The sequence below is a fragment of the Thunnus albacares genome, chromosome 18, assembly GCF_914725855.1.
Source record: "Thunnus albacares chromosome 18, fThuAlb1.1, whole genome shotgun sequence".
Lineage (NCBI taxonomy): Eukaryota > Metazoa > Chordata > Actinopteri > Scombriformes > Scombridae > Thunnus > Thunnus albacares.
This window is the reverse complement of record NC_058123.1, coordinates 8,127,177-8,141,548: the sequence shown is the minus strand read 5'-3', so window position 1 is coordinate 8,141,548 and position 14,372 is coordinate 8,127,177. Positions and strand designations below refer to the sequence as shown.

The 14,372-nt window shown below is 38.0% G+C and overlaps 1 protein-coding gene across 5 annotated transcripts in view; it reads right to left on the bottom strand.

The window, feature by feature from the left end:
- Positions 1-3,279: 3,279 nt before the first annotated feature.
- Positions 3,280-14,372, bottom strand: part of tnpo1 (transportin 1) — a 22,085-nt gene continuing 10,992 nt past the window's right edge. For 3 of the 5 annotated variants that reach the window (XM_044334307.1, XM_044334306.1, XM_044334309.1), the window contains 15 exons: positions 13,528-13,696; positions 13,134-13,286; positions 12,790-13,015; positions 12,472-12,643; positions 12,095-12,181; positions 11,866-11,973; positions 10,950-11,108; positions 10,774-10,861; positions 10,588-10,686; positions 10,368-10,463; positions 8,370-8,445; positions 7,294-7,393; positions 7,127-7,201; positions 6,692-6,831; positions 3,280-6,556 (listed from right to left, as the gene is read on the bottom strand). In XM_044334307.1, the coding sequence (XP_044190242.1) occupies positions 6,724-6,831; positions 7,127-7,201; positions 7,294-7,393; positions 8,370-8,445; positions 10,368-10,463; positions 10,588-10,686; positions 10,774-10,861; positions 10,950-11,108; positions 11,866-11,973; positions 12,095-12,181; positions 12,472-12,643; positions 12,790-13,015; positions 13,134-13,286; positions 13,528-13,696 (1,716 nt within the window). In that variant the 3' untranslated portion in view covers positions 3,280-6,556; positions 6,692-6,723. Of the gene's footprint in view, positions 6,557-6,691; positions 6,832-7,126; positions 7,202-7,293; positions 7,394-8,369; positions 8,446-9,316; positions 10,464-10,587; positions 10,687-10,773; positions 10,862-10,949; positions 11,109-11,865; positions 11,974-12,094; positions 12,182-12,471; positions 12,644-12,789; positions 13,016-13,133; positions 13,287-13,527; positions 13,697-14,372 lie in introns of those variants that run through there. The other 2 variants (XR_006398897.1, XM_044334308.1) reach the window with 2 other exon arrangements.

Here is a 14,372-nt window from a genome sequence, read left to right as displayed (position 1 = left end):
TTTTAGGGGACGAAACAGCGCTGCAGATGGCGGATTGAAAAAATACACAGCTCACCAGCTCAACCAACCGACGAGCCGTCGCTGGGTAAAAGTGTATGGAGGACCAAAAGTGTCATGAAATAAATCATTTTTTAAAAAAAATTAATAACTAATTGTACAATAAAACAGGGATTAATAAATTGGTTTACAAATTAATTATTTAATCCATAATTAAATATACTAAATTCTTTATTTAATATTTTAAAGTTACTAGAAGGAACTTTAAATTTTGTGTTCATTTCGGCAGCCCCTGTAGACAAAACAGTAGTGTTTCCCATAATGAGCACCACCACCTTGATCTGACTAGCATGCATTTGTTTTGGAAGCAAGTGAAAGAAAGATGCAACTTATTTTTAATAGTGTTTCTCTTTTAAACAGCTGTTTGCAAGATGCATAGAGATGAGGTAATGTATCTGTTTGTTGCTATGTAAAATTAATAATTGTGACATATCCCGATGGTGAAACAAAGTAAACTTTATTTTAGTACCGTTCATACACCTAGGTTACATGTTAGGCTGCATTCACACTAAACCCAGCAATGCAGCACCTTCCTGCTGAGTTGTGTGGAGGTGTGGGTGTGTTTATTTGTGCTCTAGAATGTAACCACTGTGAAACAATAGGAAAATAATATTTTGCTTCTCTGATTCACCGCTTTGTTCTCTCTACCGTCACTCCCTCTCTTCAGTCACTCTCTAGCTTGCTCAACCACCAATGCTCTCTCTCGCTCATGTTCTCAGCCACTCGCGCTCTTTCTCTTTTTCTCTCGTCTTTTTTAAAATGAGTCAGGAAGCTGACAACAAGTCTAACTTTACTTTTAACATTATCAAACAAAGACAAATGTCCTCCCCTCGTCCTAGTAATGTATTTGTACTCCCTCATGTTACAATGCTAAATGTATTGTAAACATAGACTCTTCTGCTCTGCATGACGTAAATCACTTTGTCTGATTTTGAAGGGAATCCGACCCAGTGGCAGGCATTTAGAATAACTATATGGAAATAGCCAGTCTTCTTGCTGATGGTCTCATTTGCTTATGTAGCTCATATAGAGGCATCAGTATTAAATTGGGACTGTTTAATAACCAGTTAAAAACTCTTTGTAGTTGTTTAAATGGACAATAAAAAGTGGAATTAGAAAAGGAATTTCCAAATGAAATAATAATCCATCAATAAATAGCTCAAAAGTAAATAAAATAAATAGCTAAAAAGGGATTTACAAAAACAACATAAAATAGTCAATAAGTATGTACTTTAAAAATACATTAATGAATTTATAAATGAATAATGGAACTTCAAAATCAATTTGAAAATGCAGTTTAAAAAGAGAAATAAATAACTACATTTGTAAATTGAATTAAGAAGCTTTTAATTTAAAAGGGCAACTCCCTTTCCGTTTACCATTAGCATTTGCATTTCCTGTTCCTATTAGCTAACATGTTAGCTCATTGATTTGCTGAACCATTTAGCCTTTCAATTTAGCCTCCCCATTTAGCCTCTCCTTTTAGCCTCTCCATTTAGCGTCTCCATTAAGCCTCTCCATTTAGCTTCTCCTTTTAGCCTCTCCATTTAGCCTCTCCATTTAGTTCCTCCATTTAGCCTCTCTGAGGCACTTGTGGTCCTCCATAAAAGTACTGCGTTGCTGGGAAAACTCATGTAGACTGGAAATGTTGCAGCAGCAGATTGGGAAGGATAAAAAAAGCAAAGCTATGTTGCAGTTTTCTGGTGTTTTGACCACGACTGTATGCTTTTATTTATTCATTTAATTACCTTGAAACGATCTAAATACATAAATGATTTATGATACAATGGGTATATTTTTAGTTATGTATTGAAATCTAATCGAAACTTGATGCATTGACTGCTGTTATGTAAATGTGTTTTGCCTTATAGTTCCCCTCCACTCAAGATGTGTTTTTCTTCTTGTTCCCTTCAGTTGGATGTTTGAGCTTCACCTTTCACATTCATCTACTAAAAGTGGAAAGTTTCTCTGTGCTCATTGAGAATCTAAGTTCCCTACAAGCATGATTTGTGACATCACAACTATTTTGGAAGCTGATCCTGGTCCGGTATGTATCTCACGAGTGTGATGTGGAAACTTGAAGCCTCTAGTGTACAGACACTGAGACTTCTCAGTGAAGTAGGAGACATCATGTGTCAGTTAACAGTCAAACTTTTAAAATGAAAAATAATTACATATTCATAGATTTTTAACAGAGTAGATGTCATTTTAAGGATTTCTCACTAGGTAATTGAACTTTTTTGTGGAAAAACCTTATCAGACACAAGTTGTTGTTCAAAGTAGAGTATTTCATATACATTTTAAAACATGTCTGGAGGGGATCCTTAAGTACATTTATTTTAATCATGTACAAGTATTTATTTTATTTTTTATTTTTATTTATGTATCTGTTTTTGTATATTGTCAATGTAGCCTTGCTGTTGTTTTATATCTGATTCTATTTTTTTAAGAATGTATAATCAATATTCTTATAAGAAATTGTACATGTATTGTTCTAAATAAAGTTAAAAATGTTAAGGAGGATAAACTGTGATTTAGGTGAAACATTTATGTTAAAATTTATTAAAAAACATTATAAACGAAAATAAACATAGACCAAATCACAGCATTATATGCAATACCCAAATTAGTGTTTGTGTTATGGATTTCTTCTTTTTTTTCTACCTAGATGTACTAAAAAAATGGTATTTGGCTTCATGCAGGTATAACCTGTGATGTCAAAATATGTGGATTTGTTGTTTAATTACAGTATAAATACCTGCACAATCGTGTAATTTGTTTATTGACTCCTTATTGCGATTAATCTTTAGAAGTCATCAAGAGATTTCTTTTTTTTTATATTGCTTTTATTCTGATTTTCCTTAAACTATTTCATATCTGTCCAACTATTATGATGATACAGTTAAAGCCTATCACAGAACATTTGATTATAATCATACAGTGGACCCACAGTGTGAAATGTGACATGTATGCAAAGTCAAATGCAACTTTAAAATCTAGGGCTGGAATCTGTGATTAACCCTCGTCAGGTGACGTGAGCCTCAGCCATTGTCTGAACTGATAAAAGATAGGACAGGTCTGACACAGCAGTTAGAAGAAATACTTAAGAGAGGTGCTGCTGAACATCAACATCTTCCATGTTTCTTTGCATGTTAACATTGTGCAGTTACAGTACGAAAATGATCTGCAAAATTTGAGAAAAAACAAGACAGAGGCCCGTAATAATGTAAACAATTTATTGGAACAATGTACAGATTCAAGCAATGGTAACCAGTCACACCCACTATATCATCTTACAAATATTACAAAATTACTACAGTACAATATAGATTCTTTGCATGATCCAAAATATTTGGTGGCCCCAAAAGTATTACTTTTTTTAAAATTCAGCAGCTTATTTAAAAAAAAAAAAAAATCAAAATGTGTCTATCAAAATTATGTTTTTGCTTTTATTAGCAAAAAAGATGAAGGCAGATAGTCTAATCAAGTCTGAAGGCTAAGTGAGGATGAGAATACAGGAGTTCTTTGACTAGACATTCCTTAATATTGGTGGGTGCTTTATAAAATACAAATTTTCAATAAAGCTTCATAGAAAGTCAAACTTATATTTGCAAACATTATGTTTATACCAAGTTGTTGAACTATTTCTTTGCTTTTAAATTAGGCGTTACCTGTCTCTTCAGATACAGTATACTGTATAACTATTGCAAAACACCAACAAAACCTCAAAGTATTTGCTCTCAAGGCGTTGTGTACACATTACACTATATATTATATGTAGTCTGATAACAATCATTTTTGACAAAAGGTACATAAAGTATGTACAAGTTAGCACAATTCCTTCTTCCCCTCTGCTTTTCAGCTGTAATTTTAAGTGTTTGATCATACCGTCACATTTTAGAGCTAGCAGTGTTGCACACATATAACATTAATGTCAATTAACACCCATGGGTATCCATTTCTAATACATAGGGCGAAAGTTTTACTAATCTCAGTTTTTTTTTTTCTTAAAGGAGATGCATAAAGGCGTACACATTGGGCAAATGATAAAAACAAATAAGAACAACACTGAACACGGACAACCTGAGGTTAACACATAGAAAACACATATTCAAGTAGTGAAACACACCTACAATGTATAGCAGCAGTCAAGTCAGAAATACAGCACAGTAATGGTGGGGACTGTTTCATGTGTGTTCTATAGACCTACACTCTTTCGGTGAAAGAATAAAAGGACTGTGTACACGCACACACCCCATCAAGCCGTGATTACTCCATTTTTTTGCATGCCAAACAGCTGGAATGTGACAGACAAAATCACCTCAAAAACACAAAATGATGTGGCACATACAAGTATTTGCCTCTGTATTCCATGATGCATTAAATCCTGTATTCAACATTGTTTACCTCATTAAATCTCAGAGACCAGTTATACATTTCATATTGTGAAATATATAAAATTTTATCTAAGACACTGAACTACTTGTACAATCTAGTGACCCAATTGCATCACATTTTTTATTGCATTCATTAAATACATTTTAGCAGCAATTACTTTATTAATGATTTGTGTTAACACTAAGGTCATATTCTGAAGGGTTTTGGCTACATTGTTAAATTCAAGCACTTGCAATTTAAATTCTAAGTGCCTGTCATGTGCATCGCAAAGGGTTAAAATACTGCAATTATTACTCTGGCCAGCAGAGGAGAAATGACTGGCTGGGCATTAAAAAACCAAACAATATTAAAAAAAAAAAAAAAATCTTCTGATCTCTCCAACCCATCATGGAATACATTCAGGCTACATGTAACTTATACACTTTAAAAAATATAACAGCGCAAAACAACCAGAGACAATAACATTGTTGTGGTTTCACAGTATTTAAAAACTATACATCCAGCTAAGGGGTAAAAGTTAAGGGAGAACACTCCAGCAAGATTTATGTGAAGTTATAAAAGTCCCAGTGCTGCAATACATAAACGGTCACTATGTACTTTTTAAACCTTTAATTGAAGCTCCCCTCCCTCCCTTAATCCCCTTCCCACTATATGTTGGGGTGTGAGGGGCCACCAACATGCAAGAGATGAAAGCATCCAAGTACCCCACGAAACACAACCACCCAAAACATTACAGTCATCCTCAAGATCATGCTTATAGCACAAGAAGCCAAACAACCGATAACAAAACTTCAGTACATTGTAAAAGAAACATATCTAACATTGATTCGGTGGTTTGCATGGTTCGGACAGCCAAAGTCACAAAAATCACCAAGACAGGATTTGCGTCATAGCGGTTTAAGTCCAAGAAACAAGACTGATGATGACCAGCTAATAGGATGTTAACCTGCGTGCTTCTCCTTCATTTTTCCTTCATGAGGCTCAGACAGTGTTAAGGATTGTAAGCATCTAAAGCTCTGATATGCTTGCTGATGAATGTCCATGTCACATTCACACCACAAGACCAAACTGAGAGATTCACTCCGACGTTACATCACAGTCAAGATTTGACACATTTCCTAAATTTTGGTGTGTAAACCCAGTCATGCTACGTTACAGCTGATTGCTGTAATTCTCTGGTAGAGGAAATAAAACAAAACAAAAAAAGTACTGTAAATAGATAAATTACAAGGTCAAAGAAGAACCTTATCACAGGGCAATGACAGCTGTCAAACGCAACATACATCACTAATGTTCTACAGCTTTCCACAATGATACAAGCATGCTACCTATTCCCAGAAAAGCTGCTCTTAAAAAGAAAAATCTTGTGCCTCCAGTGACATAATTAACAGCCTTTGCCCTGCTAAGGAATAGGAACACTGAAATCATCTGGTAACTATAAAGATGATAACTTATTCTTGGTGATATGCAGCATTATAAAACTATATTCTCCAGGGTTGGATCCAATAGGATGCATTCTTAGCGTCAGCTGCTCTCCCTTAGCTTTAAGCTATCAAATATCTTCTGATGAACCTTCAACTTCACGTTTCAAGAACAGTCTTTATATTCCACTGGTAGAATTCAGTTTCATTGTACTGCCACATGCCATTTACGTGGCTTAAATGATTACTCTGAAGACCATTTTAAACACTAAACCTTTCAATATGTGCAAACTCCTTATCTAACCAAAATTAAAGAGCAAATGCTATAGAGTTTTGCAAAGTTTTCTCCATTCTTTTCAGTAGTTCAAGTGACAGAAAATGATGTTTGAGGAATAAATGTAGAGAAGAAAGGTGATAAATTTCATTATTTCTGATTGAGATGTGATTACATGAATTTTCCTCCCATGATAAGGTTGTTCTGCCAGTCCCGTTCCCCCCTTTGCCTGTGCATAGGGGCACTGGGCACTGCAGGTACCACCTCCCTCCCACCCCGTCCACCAGGTCGGAGAGGGGTTTGCACCCCTTCCCTCCCCTTATCAGGCAGACCCTTCCCCCCAGTAAAGGGTAACATGTTCCCTGGGTAAAAGAGGTTCCCTATATTGTCTCCCATCATGAATGACCTGTGCAGAAAAAGAGAGACCGGAGTCAGACTGGAACACACTCCTACAGCAACGTTTCTTCTACATCACTGTAAATAAGTAGTATTTAGTAGTACAAGTAGTACAATAGCAAATTATATCAGATAAGAAACTGACCCCAGTGATGAGGCACACTGCTGTGGAAACAGTTACACCCCGTAAAAGGTTGCCAGCCGCTCTTTCAGTGGCATGGGGAACTGATCCGAGAAGCGCCTCCAGTTCTCCTCGCCCACCTGGTTCTTAAACCCGTGAAGGATCTGAAATTAAACACCGGGGGGAAGTTCATACCAAGTTAAAACCGAGCCTGTCAAAATAGATCTAGTGCATGACAGGTTTATTGCAGACACTGCCCTTCTTCCAGTTGGCCACTGGGGGGCAGGAGGGGTGACTAAGTCAGTAAATGAACAAATTATTGAATGCTTGAGTGAATTGTATTGTAAGCCTAAATGAGTTTTTCTAATTTCAGTTTTAATTTGAACAGAGTAAGAAATCCATTCCAAGTCATCTGAATTTGAGTCATTTGTGTTTAAAACGCAGCTTTTCAGCTTTTACCTTGTAGAACATGTCTCGCAGATCATCCTTTGGATTTACCCAGGAGGCCACTGCGTCACAGAAGAATATAAAATCCTGTTCCAGAAAAGAGAGGTGAGGCAACTTTTCAACTTCCGGAGCGATTAACAACACATTGACCACGCTACCATCTTATTGCTTGACCTCACCTGCACTACACCTCCCGGGTTTACACTGATCATAGTGCAAATTCCTCTGAACGCAGAGTCTTTCTCCTCATTGTCTCTTATATTTCGTAGAGAGGTGCACCTGACAACAGGGACGGCCAAATTTAACATCAGACATATCAAAAGAATGCTCAAGTAACAGTTTTAGAAACTTGTATGAATCTATCAGCTGACACTATGAATGACTAAAGCAAACATTAATATCTCTATAAAAAATATCAACACATTTGTAAGAAATGTAAGAGATATGTAACAAATATAGCTTATTGCTACCCTTAATACAAATGTAACATTTAGGTGTTTTCTTATCATCAGTACTCGTCTTCCTTACAAATACATGTTACACTCTATGTGAGGAGAAAATTGTGTCTATCACGACCCGAGATAACCACAAAAAGTCAAGCATGCACACAAAACAGATCAAAATAAAAACAAATCAAACATTTTACTTTTAAAACACAACTACTCTGAGCTCTAAGAACTTTCAAATTTTGTCTATGAGCAGTGTGTTCAGCAAAACCTCATCTATAGCACCTTGAAAATATTACTTTTTTGACAGATTGACTAGAGAAGGTTTGGGGTACTTTTGGGACAGGCACATGCAGCTGGGTGACTACTAAATGAGAAAGGGCTTTAGGAATGCTCTTTTGCAGCAAAGACTGCATCCTTTCTCTGTTGTTGAACCAGCAGGCATGTGACAAATCTGATCCCATGCATCTTTTAGGTTGTTAGCGACAGTTAACAATGACAAAAAACTAGAAATTAAACAAATTAATGTATAATACATGAAGGTGCTACTGAGGCAAAAAACAAATCACAAGTAGGACCTAAAAGAGGACAGGGTTAGTCACATGGTTGGCAATGATTACAAACTGATAAGAAAAAAACAAAAACTAAAAAAAAAAAAAACTAAAAAAACTGAAAAGACTTCTTTTGAGAAGGAAAGTGAGGAGAGGAGAGCAACAGGGAAGAAAAAAGGGGAGCAACAGGAGACAGACGAGAAGAGAGGAAGAAAGCAGAGAGAAGATGAATTAAATAAAAGATTGAATAATACACACCAGGGTCTTATAAACTGCTGTAGCATGGGTGCCACCTCTTGAGGACAAACGTAACCAAGACGACCAATTGTTATTGCTAAGGTAACGCAATCACGGTTACACACCACCAAACGCCAACCAAGACATGAGCAATGAGGAGGGGAGGAGAAAAATAAAGAAAAAACAAACAACTCAGAGACATAAATCAACAGAATCTGTGTATGATAATAAACAGAAGATTTCACTAGTGTTGATTATTACTGCCCCTTCAGTCATGGGGGAGAATGTAAAATATGACACTCTAAAAAAACATACAACACGTTTAAGGGAGAACACATTGACAACTTTGACAAGACATTCATAGAAAAAGGCAAACAATGGCATCTGCTTTCAGAAATCATATGGATCAAACAGCTATTCAAATCTTTGATGATTGAAATTCATTAGCTTGAATTAAAATATAGGTTTTTTTTTTAAATGTAAAGACACAGGCTAGCTAAGCTGTAGCATGTGTATGTGACTGGCCTAAACAAGAGCAGTTCACTTGGGTTTTCAGAGATTTCTCCCTTAAACTCACAAATGTTAATTTTACATAAGAAACAGAAATGTTTTTTTTTTGTTTTTTTTGTTCTTTTGAAAAGAAATGACAGATTACTCCAAGCCAACTACATGGAGGGAGACTAGTATCCAGCACAGCAGGTTCTTATGAGGCAGAGAGGAGGGAGGACCTAAGTTTAAAAGACACAAAACTATGCAACATTCTCATTAACAAACAGGCATTTATGAACAGTCCAATGACACATGCAGAAAGCAGATGGTATGCTCATTAGAATAAAGTTCAGTGCAGGATCAGCTGATCAGAGAGAAGCTGAAAAGTGCCGCCATGCACTCCAAAAATGCGTCGCCACACCCACCTTTAGCTGTGGTTTTACATGGCTTTCTGTTCAAAATTAGTTCCAGCAATAAACTGGAAGTCTCTAAAGCAAATATTAAAATTTATAAAAAAGGCCAAACCGTACAATTTAGTTGATTAATTTTGTATCCTTTGTATCCACTGTCGTGTTTTCAATTAATACATTGAAAACATGCGACAAATGGTGAAAAGGTTCACTGGTCAGATGCAGACTTTAATGAAGTCTTATGAAATTCCACTGGCGTGACACAGTTATGAATATCATGTATCCTGCATCAAACATTGGCCATTCTTAACAACATTTAACATCTATTGGCAGATATGCATCCACATTTAAAGAACAGTAAATAAAAGCAACAAATAAACTGACAGCAAACAAACAGGAACACATCTACTGAGTCCCTAGTTTTTCTTTTATTTAGGCAGGTTACACTTAACCCTTGCATGAATCTTTTTAAATGGGATGGTCTCTTTGACTCATCAAATCACAATTTCCAGTTAAATCTGTGATACAAGAGCAGAGTGTAACCTTTCTTTTAAGAATGCTCTAGACTAGTTGCCCTACATTTAGTCACGTTAGGTGTTCTCTAAATCATTGATGAGTAGTTATTGTTTCAGTGTAAATATGTCTGTCTTAAGTCTTATGGTAAAATTTAACTATGTGAGGCTGTGAACTTACCTATCTATCTCACACACTGCTTATGCCTTGCATTTTGTTCTGTTTCAATATTCTACTTCACCTGACGGTGCACAGTCAATCCACATTGGTTAATTCCAAGTCTGGGCACTTACATGGCTCGCTCGATTCAAGAGTGTCAAGAATTTCACACCAGGGTATGCCCGGGGTTTAATTTTCTTTCATCTCTGTTTATAAGGCCACGCTGCCAGGTAACAAATCAGTAGCTGAAATATTTTGCATAGTTTGGAGAAACCAGCGAAACCTGTAAGGCTCACGGCTTGGGAAGGGTTTTTGACAAAGATTAAAGGGCAGGGCAGGCACTCCAGTAGGTGTGGTGAGTCCTGGCTGAATGGACCTAAGTGTGTGAGCACCTCCCTGCATGTGTGGCAACCTGGCTGGCTGGCTCAGCACTGCCACAGAGTGGTACCTGTGTTTTCCAGTAGAGTCTTTGGGGTATTGGGCCTGTTAATGATCTCCACCAGCTGGTGCAGGACCATGGCAACATACGGCTGCATTTCAGCCCCTAGAAAGTAGGAACAATAAAAATTGATGGAAAGAAATCTGTTGACGGTTCACTCTGGTGACTGTATTTTGCAGCACAATATACAGGAAATATAGTGAACATGTGTTACAAGTGAAGCACTCACCCATTTGTATAGATATCTCTCCGATTGCCCATGTAGCATTGTTGCACACTGATATTAGCTCTGGGTTTAAATTAGTACCCAGTATGGGCATAAAATCAGCTGGAAGAAGGAAAGTGAGTCAATTTAGCAATTGACTAACAATTTATTGCCACATCAGTGCTTCATAGTCAACTTAAAAGAACATACCAATGCATGGTTTGACGTGCTGGAAACAAGCCTTGGTCAGATCCCCCAGCAGAGCAAAAGAACTCTGACGTACTTCTGGCATTTTGTCCTGAATGGTTGGGGAGAACAACAAAAGGTGAACTATGCAATCAGTTTATCAGATAAGTGGCATGTTGCACATTTTCACAGGTCTTCACCTGCATGCACTGGTACATGAGGGTCAGGATGTTGCTACGAGCAACCAACTGCTCAATGGTGCCTCCCAAACCCTCCGCCAGTCCACTGAGGAGATCCAAAGCCACGATCATGAAGTCTTTGTCGGGGGCCTCATACTGGTCTGGCTGGGACTGATGAAGCTAGAAGAGTAAAGGATGGTAGATGAGTTGAATTTAATTAACTACTGGATAATCATATTATACTTATTTAAAAAGCGTGAGTTACAAAGTCAGTTCTCTATCCTGAAGATGTAGTTCCCATCATCTGTGGTGGTGATTGAAGGTATAATTTATCTGTACACTTGTATATTAAACCTGCAGTAATGTAAATTTTTGGCCACTTGGGGGCAGCTCAACCAACAGTAAATGCAACACTGACACATTGTCGATTTATAAAGTTCATATAAAATGTGTAAACAACATTTAGAGTTGTTCCCAAGGAAAATATCTGGCTCTTTAGCTGCTAAATGTTCCACTATGTTCACCAGCTAGTTGCCAACTTTAACTGTCATCTGTGCAGTGTTGAGCAGGTAGTGTACGGTGGGTATATCAAAGCCTTTTCACCAAAAACAGCTGCCTCTTAAAACAAGGTTGATGAGAGCAGAGAGCAGTGAGACTGAACCAAAAAAGTTACAGGCCTTAAAACCAAAACAATGAGCTGAAAGAGACTCAAAAGCTCTGCAGAGCTGAGGGGAACTAGTTTCAGGTTATAATTATTGGTGTTTTTTTTCACTACAAGCGTCTCCTTTCACATTATACATAGCTATTTGATCCATTGTTCATATAAAAATTACAGATTAGGGCAGCTTTAAGTTTTACCTGGCTTGGCAGGAAGTGGGGTCTATAACTTGTATTTAAAAATAATAGTAAAGTGTGTTTGAGGGTACTAAACACCTACCATGGCTTGAGCAAGGGTCTTCTGGACCAGGTTAACACAGCGTTGGTACACAGGCTCACAGTAGGGCAGGAAGCCACTCTGCAGGGCGGTGGCTACAGATGACAGACACTGAAGAAGGCAGACAGGGAGTACATACAGTCAGACAACTTAGCCTGAAACAACTGATGCTATGCCAAGTTAATGTTAGCGAAGATTTTTGCAGCTTCTAATTATGCATTAAGAAACTCACTTCTAATAAAGGGAAGAGATCTTTATCTTCATCTTTCAGTTGGTTCCATTTCTGGATCAGTGGAGGCATCAACATCTGGATGTACTCCTAATAATTAAATTGAATTAGTCTTTACAAAAAACACAGTATGCAAGTGATGAGTGAGTATGATAATTACACAGTAATTCATTCAAAGAAATGAATCTTAGAAGCATGAATTTGTTGACACTGGTTTACCTTCTGGATATCCTGTCTAGAACTATAACTTCTGAAAGTACACTTACCACGACTAGCACTTCAAAAGTAAAATGAGGAAGAAGGCGTAAATCGTATGGGCTAATATTAGATTCACATGGAAATGTGAAGTGAAACTGACTACTCATTTCTGTTCTGCATACCGGTTTATTCAGATGATGCCCCACTGAGTCTGCAAGTGTTCCTATGGCGTCGTAAAGAATCAGCAGATTTTTGTGCTGGTACTTGTTGAAAGCAAACACCAGTGTGTCCAGGATGAATGCCAGGTAGGGCACCAGCTCTGTACAAGCCTCCTCCTCCAAAGTGGCAAAGGCACTGAGGGAAGAACACACTGTTACCAAGAAATCTGGATGCATTTCAACACCTGAAGGAAAACCGAGTGGGTGGCACCGGTCCAAATGCAGAGCAGAGTTCCTAATTTGCTGTAAAATTGCACGGCCTTATCGGGACTTGTTGCTCACCTGCAAGCAGCCTCCTGCACACGCTTGTTGCTGTCTAGAATACGTTTGAGTAACTCCGTCATTAGAGGCTTCAGGTAAATATCTGGCGGCTGGCTAACGACCCAGTGGGCGTAGCGGCTCAGCGTCCAGCAGGTGATCGAACGCACCAGGGCCTTCTTGTCAGACAGACACAGGATGAGATGGGGAATAAGCTCGGGCAGGTATGGGATCATGCCCTGCATGCAGCCTGGAGATAGAAGGATAGGAACAGTCGTCTTTTGAAGCAGGCATTTCTTATTCCATATCCCGTGGAGGAACTTAATCCCTATGTTTAGTCCCTTACTTCATTTTCTTTCCCTTCTTACCTTCAGCTATAGCACCCAGCACTAGGATGCCAGACTCTTTAACTACCCACTCTGGATGGAAGAGCAGCTCTTTGAGTAGGGGCAGAATGTGCAGCAACAGATCATCCCTGAACACATTGGCCAACACGTCCAAAGCTGCTGCCGAACACTTACCTAACATTTAGAGAAAAAGTAGAGAGACATACATACAAACAAAGATGTTTGCAGACAAACATCATACAGACATCACAGGTACAGTAAACACAAACACAAGACAGGTAATCAGTACACATCCCAATACTGATTCAGTAAATGAGGGGAAGGGAGACTGTGAAAGTGGAAGATTTATATCAATAAGGAGCCCGACGCTGGAGAGAGATCTAGACAGCTCCATTTACACAGGCACTGAACTCACGCAGGTTCCAATCAGAGATTGTATCATCATCGTCCAGTTCGTCATCATCATCTTCCTCTTCCTCTATCCCGTCGCCCTCGTGCTGCTGGGCAACTGTGCGGGAACGGTGGAAGCGGGGTCTGATGTCTTGCTCGCTGTCGGGAATGGCCTCGTCTTCCTCGATGTCCCCCTGACGATGAACATACAGGAGGTAAACTCATATGTTGCATGAGCATTACTTTTAAAAGGACAGGTTCACAATTTTTTAAGTATGTTTTAAAACAATAGTCAGGAACCCAAATGAACACTGACACATGTTTTTCTTGCTGTAATCATTCCTCCTGTTCATAGTGGCCATTAGAAGATCCCTTCATAATGCACTTTAAATGCAAGTGATGGGGGACAAAAACTTCCTTCCATACAAAAATGTATTTAAAAGTTGACTTGAAGCTAATGTGAGGCTCGCAGCCACCCAAATTAAATCAAGTCTTTCAAATTTACAGTCATTTTAGTGCCAGATTCCCTCTTTTTATTACTATCCTTCCACTGCAGCTGAACAGGAAAACACTGTCCGTCGAGACAGAAAGAGTTTTTTTTTTTTTTTTTTACTAAAAAGGTTAAGATATCCACTTTATTTGTCTAACTCAGATGGCTGAAGCTTTTTAAAAGTTGAAACTTTTAAATACATTTTTTTGCTCAAGGACTGTGGATTTAGTTCCCCATCATTTAAATTGTAAGCGTACTTGGAGGGGATTTTCTAATGGTCATTATGAACAGAATGAAGTATTACAGCCAGCAAAAGCTGTTTCAATATTAATTTGGGCGCCTGACTGTTGTTTTAAGACAGACTTGAAAAATTGTGAACT